The sequence below is a fragment of the Trachemys scripta genome, chromosome 7 (genome assembly GCF_013100865.1).
Source record: "Trachemys scripta elegans isolate TJP31775 chromosome 7, CAS_Tse_1.0, whole genome shotgun sequence".
In the NCBI taxonomy this organism is placed as follows: Eukaryota; Metazoa; Chordata; order Testudines; family Emydidae; genus Trachemys; species Trachemys scripta.
Genome location: NC_048304.1, coordinates 9,296,214 through 9,309,536, shown reverse-complemented (window position 1 = coordinate 9,309,536; position 13,323 = coordinate 9,296,214). Strand labels below are relative to the sequence as shown.

At 42.5% G+C, this 13,323-nt stretch overlaps 1 protein-coding gene across 1 annotated transcript in view; it reads right to left on the bottom strand.

Moving 5' to 3' along the window:
* LOC117879970 overlaps nt 1-13,323 on the bottom strand; it is a 49,583-nt gene that overhangs the window by 17,101 nt on the left and 19,159 nt on the right. Inside the window, exons 5-7 of the mRNA XM_034775570.1 lie at nt 6,542-6,778; nt 5,487-5,544; nt 3,714-3,950 (exon numbers count right to left, since the gene is read on the bottom strand). Of these exons, the coding sequence (XP_034631461.1) occupies nt 3,714-3,950; nt 5,487-5,544; nt 6,542-6,778 (532 nt within the window). The remainder of the gene's footprint in view (nt 1-3,713; nt 3,951-5,486; nt 5,545-6,541; nt 6,779-13,323) is intronic.

Genomic DNA, 13,323 nt, shown 5'->3' with positions numbered 1-13,323 from the left:
ATCCAGCAGAACACCTGAAGTCAATGAAACTACAAACATGCTTAATGTTAAGCATGTGCCCAAGTGTTCTGCTTGACTGGGAATTAGTTCACAGGAGTGTAGACAGCCTTTATAGTTATAGCACAGATCAGTATTCTATGAACAATTAACAATGGATATGGAAGAAATTATATATTATAAACAGGATCATAAGAGATTTGCTCTTGTGTGGTTTATTAATAAAAACAGGAAATAGTCAATAACTGAAAAATGAGCCATATAATACATCTTTTCCCAAGAAGAAATGTTTTAATGTGTCTTCTGAAGCATTATAGGAAAGCACACAGGGTCTTTTTGGGGGGGAGGGGGACGAGGAGTTGCACCTTCCAATATACATATATATGATTGGAACCCATATTGAAAGATTCTGAAAATATCAATCAGGTGATGATACAGGGCAGTGTTTCTCAGTCTTTCAAGTTGGTGATCCTTTCATTTGAAATCAAAAACCGTCATGACTCCCTTACAAGTTTTACTTTTATTTTTATAGTAAGTGCATCTGTAATAAACCTGTATAATTTACACAAGAATAGAGCTGGTCAGAACATTTTCAACTACATGTATTTTCATCTAAATATTCTGTTTGATCAAAGCCAAAAATGTTTCATGGAGACTTATTGATTTTGAACAAATTTGCAGTGGAAAGGTTACTGGGGTCCAGGATGGATTCTCGGGTCACTTCTGAGAGAGACTGAAAACCTGACCATTTTGATCCAAAAATGGACATTTAGACAGTTCAGTTTTACAAACACTTTTTAAAAAAAAATTGTTTTCATTCCAATGCAGATCAAAAACAATTGTCAAAACTTCCAAGTTGTGACAAAACCGAATTGTCATCCTCCAGCCAGTTCTGTTTGAAAGGTTGACAGTGAATTCTTTACCTTAAAGGGCAAGGGTGTGTGGGGAGCGAGAGATGGAGGTTTTTCTCTTTGCTTTAGATTGTAATAAAAAACGTCGTGCCTTACTACCACTCTGATTGCTTTCTGTCAACCCCCTAGGAGACAGAAACCCTTGGTTGAGAAACACTGGGAGGAAAGAATGATCAACTCCTCTGGTGAAACTGTCCCAGAGAAAAGTTAAACTGGGCTTCCAAAAGGAGTTTGCCAACAAAGTGTCACATTTCCAACAAAGTCTCATGAGTCCCTCAAATAACCCATTTTCTTCAGAATACCCTGTTTGATCCATATAATCTAACCATGAAAGCATGTCCAAAAGGCTAGTTAACCTTCAAGGAGTAGCTATGGTGTTCCAGGATCCTATGCCTTTGGTGCACAAGAACAGGAAACTTTTGCAGGAAGGAAGAACTGGATATCTCATTTTCTTCTGATCTATAACAATGACCTAGAACTGAACTGCTCTGGATCCCACTACAAAGTCAAAGATCCAATGGCCAGACCCAGTAGTCAAAGCCTTACCATTAGACTGGGATTCAATGACCTGGGTAAAATGAGTCTCACAGCGCTTAGTACTGTTTCTAATATATGGAGATATACCTATCTCATAACTGGAAGGAACCTCAAAAGGACATCGAATCCAGCTCCCTGCCTTCACTAGCAGGACCAAGTACTGATTTTGCCCCAGAACCCTAAGTGACCCACTCAAGGATTGAACTCATAACCCTGGGTTTAGCAGGCCAATGCTCAAACCACTGAGCTATCCCTCCCCCTGCTGCATAAATTAGCACTGTTTTAACTTAACTTAGTCTTACCAGAGAGACCAAGGATTGTATAACCATGGAGTCTAAACCACTCCTCTCTCTGACAGAGATATGCCCTCAGGAAACGGACTGAAGCACTATTGCAGAACAGTGGAAGGAAGTTTTATTGCCACTGCTTGCACTGTAACTGTTCTGCAGAACCACCAAATTTGCGTTGCAATGCTGCAAATGTACTTTTCACAACCAATTTTCATTTTAGAAGGAAAATTTTTACTTCAGCTAATGCACCACAGAAAAACTCACCTAGGTTCTCCCTGTAGTAGTATACGGTCTATTGCACTATCCGTTTACACAAATATTAGAATATGGACCCAGATGGCAGTATCCCACTTTCCTGAATGAAGCTACAGCTTTGATGGTATTGAAGAATCCGATGTAGCAGAGGGCTTGGATGTACTTTCACAAGAGGAATTATAAAATAAGTGATACTTCATCTCTTTTCTCATTAAAACACTATTTCCAATTGTCTATGTTTCTTTTATGAATATAGTTTAGCTTTATCATATTTGCAAAGGTCTTTGGAGAGGAATTGAATTTTATGTCCTATTTTAGTAATGAAAACACAAAATGTAAGTGGTTTGTAGAAGATTTCACCTATTGTTTGGGACTTTACTTGTGATGTATGTCAGTATTGTGCACACCTCTACCCCGATATAACGCGACTCGATATAACACGAATTCGGATATAACGCGGTAAAGCAGCGCTCTGGGGGGGGGGCGGGACTGTGCACTCCAGCGGATCAAAGCAAGTTTGATATAATGCGGTTTCACCTATAACGCAGTAAGATTTTTTGGCTCCCGAGGACAGCGTTCTATGGGGGTAGAGGTGTAATTATATCTGACCTCTATGCTTTTCACTCATGCATGTTTTGAGGAACTATGGCCAATGTTTTCAAAAGTGACTATTGATGATTTTGGGTGTCTCTAAAAAGATCGGCACCCAAAAATTAGCAGGCCAGATTTTCAGAAAGGGCTGGCTACCCTGGCCACTGAAAATCAGGACCTTTCAATGGGTCCCAAATTGGGCACCCAAAATCAGGCAGTCCTTTTTTTTTTTCCCCAGTATGTTTATGTCTGGCATATCCCTCAAAGCGGATCCCCATTAAAAATGTCAGGCATGATCAGCGTTGCTTCTCTTCAGCCCCTTCCCTAGCGCCTCTCCTTACTTTCTGCCCTGTGAACAAATCATTCCTCGATGATGGCTACGCTCTGATGCAGCAAGTGGAAGTAAAGGCACACACACAATGCCTGCAGCCTTTTCTCAGGCAAAACCCTCATGGAAGCTAATGGGTTCTGAACAAAGACTTTGGCCCATAATTATTAGATATACAGGAGACAGATTCATGCCATAAGAAATATTACCCTACACACCCGTGACGTGTTGTGTGTGAAAGGAGAAGTGGTGGTTGGGATATATACTAAGGGGTGCATGGGCTGTGTCTGGCTTTCCTTTATTAGCTATGTCTTGAGTGCCTTAGCTGCCACGTGATATAATGTATGGAACACCTCTTTTTCTGGCCGATTGGTGTGTATTATATAGCACTTATTAATAAAAAATTGCTATTCTCTGTGCCCATCAGTCATGACTCGTTTTCCTTCAGGTACCCCAGATAAAGAGTTTTATATGGGGTACTCTGCTTTCCTGGTTGCACTTACTCTGCGAGGTAACACAAGCAGGCAATGTGACATTGGTTATTGCTTGCAGAGGCAGTGCTAAGATGCTGCGTGAGGCAATCACGCTCTGCGATGGTGGCATGCATGTGCTATTTGGAAATTCTTTCCTTTGCTATTTGACTTATTCTGCATCAAAACTCGATGCAAGATACTCTCCAACAGGCTGCCAGCTACGAAAGTTTAAAATAACAAAGCACACAGACATTACAGGTGTGACACTACAGACATGAGCGCTGTAGAAGTGCATGTATAAGAGCAATCAGAGAATTAGTACACTGCTTACCTTTCAGGCTGAGCTCTTCTGCTACCACTTCTGCCTTTGCAAGTACCAGATCAACAATGGCTACCTTAGCCCCTGCTTCTCCTAATGCATGAGCAAAGGCTCTTCCTATCCCCTGGCCTCCACCTGTTACGTAGGCCACTTTGCCATCCAAACGCAGGCGATCAAGGATGTGACATTTGTTATAGCCCCAAAAGACATCATCTTTCACCAATTCTTTCTGTAGCAAAACAGCACAATGTACTGAGGGTCAAAATTCAATTATGTTAAACCCATTAGCGCACACACACACACACCATAGAAAATTAGGGATGGAAGAGACTTCAGTAGTTCATCTAGTCCAACCCCCTGCTCAAGGCAGAACCAACCCCAAGTAAATCATCCCAGCCAGGGCTTTGTCAAGCCTGACCTTAAAAACCTCTAAGGATGGAGATTCCACCACCTCCCTAGGTAACCCATTCCAGTGCTTCACCACCCTCCTAGTGAAATAGTGTTTCCTAATATCCAACCTAGACCTCCCCCACTGCAACCTCAGACCATTGCTCCTTGTTCTGTCATCTGCCACCACTGAGAACAGTCTACCTCCATCCTCTTTGGAACCCCCTTTCAGGTAGTTGAAGGCTGCTATCAAATCCCCCCTCGCTCTTCTCCTCTGCAGACTAAATAAGCCCAGTTCTCTCAGCCTCTCCTCATAAGTCATGTGGCCCAACCCCATAATCATTTTCGTTGGCCTCCGCTGGACTTTCTCCAATTTGTCCACATCCTGTCAGTAGTGGGGAGCCCAAAACTGGATGCAGTACTGCAGGTGTGGCCTCACCAATGCCGAATAGAGGGGAATAATCACTTCCCTCGATCTGCTGGCAATACTCCTACTAATGCAGCCCAATATGCCATTAGCCTTCTTGGCAACAAAGGCACACTGCTCAAGTGTGTTAGGGTGGGGGGTAGAACGTGCCGGGAGCTGTTCCTTCCTGCCCCATTACTTTGGTTCAGAAGGTAGGATTGAAATCAGGCCGCCCAGTTCAGTGAAGTCCAAATTCCAGCAGAGCTCTCAGCTCCAGAGGGGGTATGGAGGGGCAAGGCAATGGGGCAGAATGGCTCTGCTGCTGAAAATTTCACTGGATGCTCTAGTTACAGAAGTGTAGCGTAGCGCACTTCCCAATGAATTCCCTTGCGTGCCCAGGGGTCATCGTGAATGTCAAAGGCATCACACCTCCAAAGGCATAATGTACCTTCAACCCCTCCACTATGCGTATGTCTGTGGCTGGCTTGTGCAAGCTGACCTGGGCTCCTGGCACTCAGGCTGAGGAGTTGTTTAAATGCAGTGTAGACGTTCCGCTCGCGGTGGGGCTCTAGGACCTGCAAGGTGGGAGGCTTTAATCCAGGGAACAGTGGGGGAGGGAAACTGGGTGCCTATTGCATAGAGTACACGTAAAGGGGTAGGGTAGGAGGGGGAAAATGGCAGGGTTACTGTAATCAATGATATAAAGAAAACAGCTGGCTGCCCCACGGCACACTATAATTTATGATATGCCTCACTCCGATACTTGTTTCTTTTACGATTCTTACTCTTTAGGCAATTACTGGGAAAAGTGGTGCATGCAGGATCCATTCTTCAAACGGGATTGTCTCGCTAATGTGTACAGTGAAAACAAAGGGGGACATCCTGGCCCCAGTGAAATCACTGGGAATTTTGCCACTGACTTCTGTGGGGCCAGGATTTCACCCATACTGCTTATGGAGAGAAAATACACACCTTTGATTCAATCACCCTATCTGCGTGTGCACGGCTCCTTCGGATGACACTCATTCCGCCTTGCACAGGTAAAATAACCTGGAAAAACACAAGTGTCCAAATCAACAACTTCAGGGCACACCACATTGGGCCTAAGCCAAAGCCCACTGAACTATGTTGAAGAGTCTTCCACGGACTTCAGTGGGCTTTGGGCTAGGCCCATGCTAGGTTTTCTCTTTGCATGCTGCTCCCTGCACCTGGAAGTCTCTTTCTATCCCAATCTGACAGTCCTCCATGTTACCTCAGATTCCCACTCAAGAGTCACTACTTTTACAAATGCTAAATCAATAAAAATGCCATTTTGTCTTCCAGTTTTATAAACAAGAGACAGCCTCTGGGACTTCCAGTGCATCTGATTTTGATTGTCTAATGAGATTTTATGTTCTTTGGGACTTGTACCAAGATCACTCTTGGAGCTTAATAAATAATAATAATAATAATAATGACTTTTAATATTCTCTGGACAATCTTACCTACCACTGTTTGTGTACTCCTGTATATTACTTACATTTTACGCTCCACCACTATGATTTGCGGGCCTGAACTAGTGACCTGGTGCCATTGTCTAGATGGCAACCATACCTTAGTGAAAATGACACAGCATCTTGTAGACCCGACACCACTGTCCAAACATAAGAAAGTAAGATGTGCAGGCTAGGTACCAGGGTGACTTAGTGGTTAAGAGTAGATTTCAGGGCCTAGACAGTTAAAGTGTCAAAGACCCTCTTCTGCAATGGAAGGCAATTGTTCTTGATGACAAAATTGAGCATGATGATGCACAGTATGAACCATTTGGATCTAGTAAATCATGCTTAGTGTTCCACTGAGTGAATATGCAATGACTCCTTTTTGGTTCTCTTGCATACACTGCTGGAACTGACCAAAGTACTTTTTCTAGCATGGCCACTACTGTAGGAAATAGACAGCAAGAGTGAGACAGCCTACTTCCAGGACTCTTAAAAAACAATACTGCTGAAGCAATTTAATAGATGCTTACAATACTAATATAACTCTTAACTAATTGTATAGCACTAACCTGCTCAACGCGAGGATCTGAATTAATTACATTATTTAAGTTTCTGACAGCTAATACATTTTCATCAGATACGTTCTCCAGGTAGACTTGTCCTTTCATGAGAGTATTCTCCACACAGATCACTCCATCCATTCTCAGCAAGTGGTTATCCATGACAAAGTTGTAGTCGTTAACAGCATTTCTTTGATCAGCATCAATAAAAACTATATCAAAGTGTTCACCCACAGCCACTAACTCCTGGAGAAAAATAAATGATGTCAAAAAGTACTGTTTCTATGCAGGTGGAGGGTCTTGGAACCACCCTTCATATAAAACACATGAAAAATACTTAACAGAAAATACTATTTAAAAGTAATATTTCTAATCAAAGGTCATTTCTGCTTGAAAGCAACTTTTTGATTTACAGCGAGCAAGGTAGAACTGGTTGAGATGCTTCTGTATACAAGTTGCCTGAGCTATCTACATACTATCTATCCACACAGATAGGTCAAGCCCTTTAAATTCCCCCTACCAGTGCCAGTGCCCACATCTGTGTGAACAACTGAACCCACAATCTTTTAATACCTCATAAAGCACCATATTCCAAACTGTTGATGGGTGCTTGCGGTACAAGTCAGAGGAAATACAGATCAAGATCTCTTGCATTGGCTTAGAGGCACATCTGTACCTCCTCACTGTGGGGTGTGCCTGCATTTATATTCAATATATTTTATAAAGCTGCATGTAGCAGGGAATATATGATGGAATTTTCACACATGCTCAGTGTTGACTTAACTCTACTGAAGTCAACAAGAATTTTACTATGGACTTCAATGGCAGCAGAGTTAGGCCAATGTTGAATGTAGCAATGCACAACAAAGAAAATATTTTTGAAGAGAATTTAAAAAAAAAAAACTCATGAAACAAAGGCACAAAGATAGTGAGGCAGTCTACCACAACACATCCAAGCGTTCAAGACTACAATTCCTGATTAACATCTGAACAATGCCATTCTCATGGGTGTGACCCTTGCTTTCTCTCTCTCTCTCTCTCTAATATAGTCATACCATCATGCACCCTCTATCTGTGTTTTTGGTAAACGGACAGGTTAGAAGATTGCTGCTGGGACACCAAGTCTTTTGTTAGCAAACTTGGCTGATGTCCTGGCGTGGTGGCTTTTGAGATTAGTAGACTCTCTCAAGTCTAGCTCCTGGTGAGTTTGTGGACCTCTCACAGAAATGTCCACCATTAGTGGAAGTAATTGGCACCCTTATTGGCACTGTAGCGAACGGGACAAGAAACGGAACGAATTCATGAAGAACGAATCACCCTGTAGAAACGATACATCCAGATCAGCACTGAGGGCCATGGGTGGGGAAGTTCAGAGAGCTCGCACTGCCACAGCCTGTTGTGTGGATAAACATAAGCCTTCATACTCCAGGGCTGTCAATGCAGCACTTTTCACCAACCCTAAGGACTAGATCACGGCATTCCCACCGGCCCAGAGTAAGGGGAAGTGCGCAGTTGTGTTGTCCCGGAAGTAGACCAAGAGTCACAATTCAGTCCCTAATGCCTCCTCCTAATGCCTGCAAGGACCGATGCGTGGTAAAGGAGTAGCAGAGTGAAGGCTTCACCCACTCCTGCTTGTGCCTGCTCACCCCCTGCTCACCTATATGGGAGAGAGTGTAATGGCTGTCAGGAGCGCCTCTCTCTTGCTTGTTTTGGTGCATGACAAAAGTAATCCACATAGGTGAGTTAGAGGGCATCTCACCCCATTAATCTTCTGCACAGTTTGTCCCAAGGTCATGATTTAACCCTCTGTGCATATTAAAACATAGTCAGGGAAGTTCCTTCTTTCCTGTGCCAGTGATTATTTTGTATATGTCTATCATGCACATTCTTATTTGACTTCTCTATAAGCAGACCTAATCTTTTCAATCTGTCTCCATATGGAAGTATCTCTGGACCATTTCTATTTCTACCCTATATCTTTTTGAGATGTGTTGACCAAAGCGGAACACAACATGCAAGGTGAGGGCATACAACTGATCTATACAATAGTGGTATAATACCTTTAACGTTATTTTCTATCCTTTTCTTCAGACATCCTACCATTTTATTTTGATCACCACCATACAAAGATGTTTGCACTGAGCTCTCCACAAGACCCCTGGCTTTTTTCCTGAGTGTATTCAGTTATTTGTAGAAAGCAACAACGTGCGAGAGTAATTAAAATTATTTGTTCTAATGTGCATCACCTTGCACATGTGACCAATAGATTTCATCTGCTCAGTTACCTAGCTCTGGTAGGTCCCACTGGACTTAGGCACAGTCTTCTCTACTCTTGACTAACCTAAATAATTTTGAGTCATCTGCAAAATGTTGCCACCTCACTGTTTACTCTTGTTTCCAGACCATTAATGCACGTTCACCTCACTGTTCAACTTTATACCATATTGAACACTGACCATTTATTTCTAGCTCTTTGATTCTTTCTGCTAACCAGATTCTGATCCAGGACACGACTGTGCCTCTCACCCATGACTCTCAGTTCCTTTTATAGCATCTCTAATGTTTTTTTTGAATGAGGTAGTGACCATGCTGTGATGGAGCCTAGAGGAAGTTCAAAGGCACAATGTAATGGCCCTTGCCTCTAGTAGCTCCCTGAGATCTACACAGGTCTTGGGAGATTTCTGGGTTTAGGAAGGAACCCTCTCTCACTTCCAAGGGTGAGCAAATCCCTCTGCCTCCCAGCAGAAGAACTGGGAGGAATCACAGAGGGTACAATAACCTGAACAGAAGACCCCACACACACAACTTTTGTTGCTCTGGGCTACAGCAGAGACACCTATACATATAGAATATAAGACTCAAATCCTCAGGACCGGATGGCACACACCTAAAAGTAATGAAGAAATTTAAGAATGAAGCAGCTAAATTGCTCCCCAAAATATGCAATCTCATTAAAATAAGCGATTGTTATAGAGGACGCTGATGTTGATTATGATATATAATAGTGTTGATTGGTGACCAGGTGGGTGGCCTTATAGATTACCTGTGTAGTGACTGATGCCCTCTCTGCCCAGAAAGCTGTTCTGGGACATTCAGAATTCAGTCTGGGGCCATTTGATCTGCAGCTGCATGTGTTTCAACAATGCAACATTTCACCCATCTACCTAGAGCAGATTTAAATTCTTTTAAGCCTCGGCATTTAGACTAAAAGGAGACTAATGACGTTTCCCTGGACTGATTGTTTCTATCCCAGTAAATCTAACAGCACTTCTCATCTCCAGCTTTTTCTCTGTCATGTTAAGACTTTGGGCAAAATGAGGAAGAGCGATATCCTGTGATGTATGAAAGGAAGAGTTAACCTTAGTAACAAATGACTTTGGAGTATGAAGTATTGTCTTATCCTCCTGGAATATGTAGTAAGGTTCATGTCTTCTAGCAGAGGTTTCAGAAACTCTTCTAAAAAGGTGATTCGGACCACCAAGCATGTATTTATGGTGAGAAAATATGGGAAATTAGATAACTCCAGTGCGGATGGATGGGTTATGAAAGCTCAACGCACCGTGGTCTGGTCAGAGGTCAGGAAGATAAGCCTGATTGTTACAGACATACTGCTGTAAGGCACTTAGATAGCACTGGGAAGTCTACCAGAGACATGCCTGAGCCTATATTTATGACACTTTTTACTGTTGCAATATAAGATATCAGATGTAATTGCAGGAGATCTTAAGACCAAATCTAGACTATTTTGTAATAAATCCAGCAGATCTGGGTTATCGGTTTTCCAGGAGCTGATCTTGTTATCGCAACACTAATAAGAGACTTTGACTAGACTCCTACGTAGGCCGAAGTGGTGGAAGGTCTGTGGGAGGCTAGGAAGGTCACTGTTATTTTGGGAAAGCATCTCATCTTGTTTAGGCTTGTTACTCAGTAGCCAAGCGGTCAGGTTCAGGTAATCTGGGGAGGGAAGGAGGAGCAATCCTTTGAATAAGAGCTGGCTGGGAGGATGGATTGGAGGTCTCTTGAAAATTCCACTAGGTCTGACAACCATAGCCAGTTTGGGTTGACTAGAAAAATCATTGTTTCCTCCTTTTTGATTTTTCAAATTACCCTTCTTGCTACAGGAGGAAGACATGCAGAAGTGGATTTGGCCCTCTCTGGGCCAGAGCATCTGATCCCAATGATTTCTGGTCTGCTTCCCTAGTGAAGAAAAAGCTTTTTTGGCATGTTTTTACTGAAATAGATCTACCTGGGGATTGCCTAGCACCCTGTATATCAACTGGATTTCTTCATGATTTAGACACCAGTCTGAGATCATTGCCTGCTGACAATTTACCTGCTTTTGTGATCCCTTTTATATGGAGTGACCTGCTGGAACAGCTTAGGTCATTTAGATCACTAGCTTAGGGACAGATCTAGTTATTCTTTCTCATGTCTTTAGTCCAGAGGAATCCATGAAATTCCTTCATGATCAGGCTTCCCTATGGTGTAATCTCTGCACATGAGATCACAAGACACAAGAGCTGGCAATAAAGATACATGGATGACACTCACTTTTGCATCACCTCGGCTCTGTGCCTGGATTTTAGCGATCATCTCCTGCCTGGGGAGACTGTGGCCCTGCCGGTCTCTGATGAAGCTTTGGAGAGGAGAGAGGATGCAGAGGCCTCAACAAGCCATCCAGTCTCTCACCACCTTCCATTGGCAGAGTGAGTCCTATGGGCAGGGAGCAGTTGCGGCTAAGATCCCCTGAAAGGTACCACTTAGCCATTGCCTGGCTCTATTTGGGCAGGATTTAAACAGAGAGAAGGAGCTTAGTGTGAGCTCTGCTTGGGGAGCAATGCACACAAAATATTGGTACTGTAAGAGAGCGGATAAGGGGGGATTCTTCTCGCTGCCATCCCCAGAAGTACCTTTAAAATATGGGATTGCAATGGGTAGAGAAGGATTGTTGCCCAATCCAGGACCCCTTGGGCAGTCTGACCTGTCTTTACTATTTGCAGGAAGAGAGATGCAGCTCAAATATCTTGGACAGGGTGAGAGGCTGAGATCCAGAAGGAAATAATCTATCTGCAAAACATTCGGCTGAAACCCACTTGGGAACAATTTCTGTGCAATCCCCATCCCTCTGCGACAGAAGCATCAAGACAAATTGTCTTAATCCAGGGTTAGCTTGACTGCCTGCAATTATTGTTTTTTCTTACAGTAAATAACTATTTCTTTTTTTTAAAAATCATAGAACCGTGTAGCGTATTGAAAGTACGACGGAAGACAACATGTTAAAGAGCATAGAACTATTGCTAGTTACGGCAAAAAAAAAATTAGAGACAAGACACCCTGAATGAGCAAATGAATGAATCTTCCGCCAAATCTTATTTAAAGCCTGACATAGTCTTGATTGGAACTACGGCTCACTCCAAGTACCTCCAGACTCGCTCGGCAGAATGACTGTCCAGTTTCTTTGATATGGATCGTATAGTCAGTATATTCTAATAAAGATAAACTCCAAACTCATTACCTTTGATACGCCTTGTTCTTGACCTAAATGTAATAGTAATTTTTCCTTAGGGTACATGATATACATGAAAAAGTTCAACTTCCTTTTAAAACACCATTAGAATATTTTACTGTATGTGGACATACACTCTGGTTACTCCTAAATGCTATTCTATTGAGTACAGTTTATATTCACTGGCAAAGCTAAATCTCAGGGGAAGCTAGAGAGGGAATGCAATTTCTAGTAATAACAGCTCACAACAGTGAATACTATCCACTTATCCCCACAATTTCCAGCTATTTTGGACTCCTTTCTGAATTAACCTTTCATATCAAAAGGAGCAATTCTGCACACTAGAGACTCCGACACAATTTCATGCATAATTTATTCACTCAGTTCAACATTAAACGCAGAGTCCTTGACTTTGTCAAGGTGGATTCTGTTGGCAGACTTCACAAGCAGCAAAACAGGAGAAATGAGATCTGCAACTCAACCTATTCACCTATTCTCTCTGGTAAAGAGGTGGTGGGGGGGGGAAGAGAGAAAAAACCCTACATGGTTGCACAATGCCCTGTAATCAGCGCAATCTTCTGCAAGCACGTTATTTTTTTCACGTTGTATTTTAGATTTTGAAATGGACATAACAAAAACAACAGACTTGAATCATTTCCCCTGCACTTTGCATTCACCTTGAGCCCGATCCTGCATTCTTTGTTCAACAAAAACTCCCTCACGAGTCAATGGGAGTTTTGTATGCAGGATTGGGCTCATTCTGTACAACCTTTGCATATGTGTGAAGGAACACCACACATCAGAGTATTTTTGAAAGGGCTTTGTTTGGAAATGACTCTGAAGTGTCAATGTGAGCATCAGAAGTCTGAACACAGAAAAGGGAAGCGTCCATGCTTATTTCAAAAGAGTTTAAAACGATTGAAGTCATTGTGCATAGACGTATGCAACATGCCTCTTTTTTTCCCACACTCGGAAAGAAATGTATTTTTGGTCATTCATCTGTACCAAATTCGGGACCCAAGAGATTGGTTTTTCATGCAAGCAAGTGGATTAAGAACACCTCATGCTAGGCTACCACTGCCCTTTGCTGCCTATTTTCACTTGCACCTAAAGCAGGTTTGAACCAAGTATTCAAATGTAAAAAGGCTATTGCATTATTATTATACAGTATGCCCCTTCCGTGGACGGATTTGTATATGTCAGCTACCGGCAGGAGGTAGGTCCCTACACACCCAGTGAATCCCTTCAGAAGCGGTAGCTACATTTCTAGGAAAGATTTTACTGC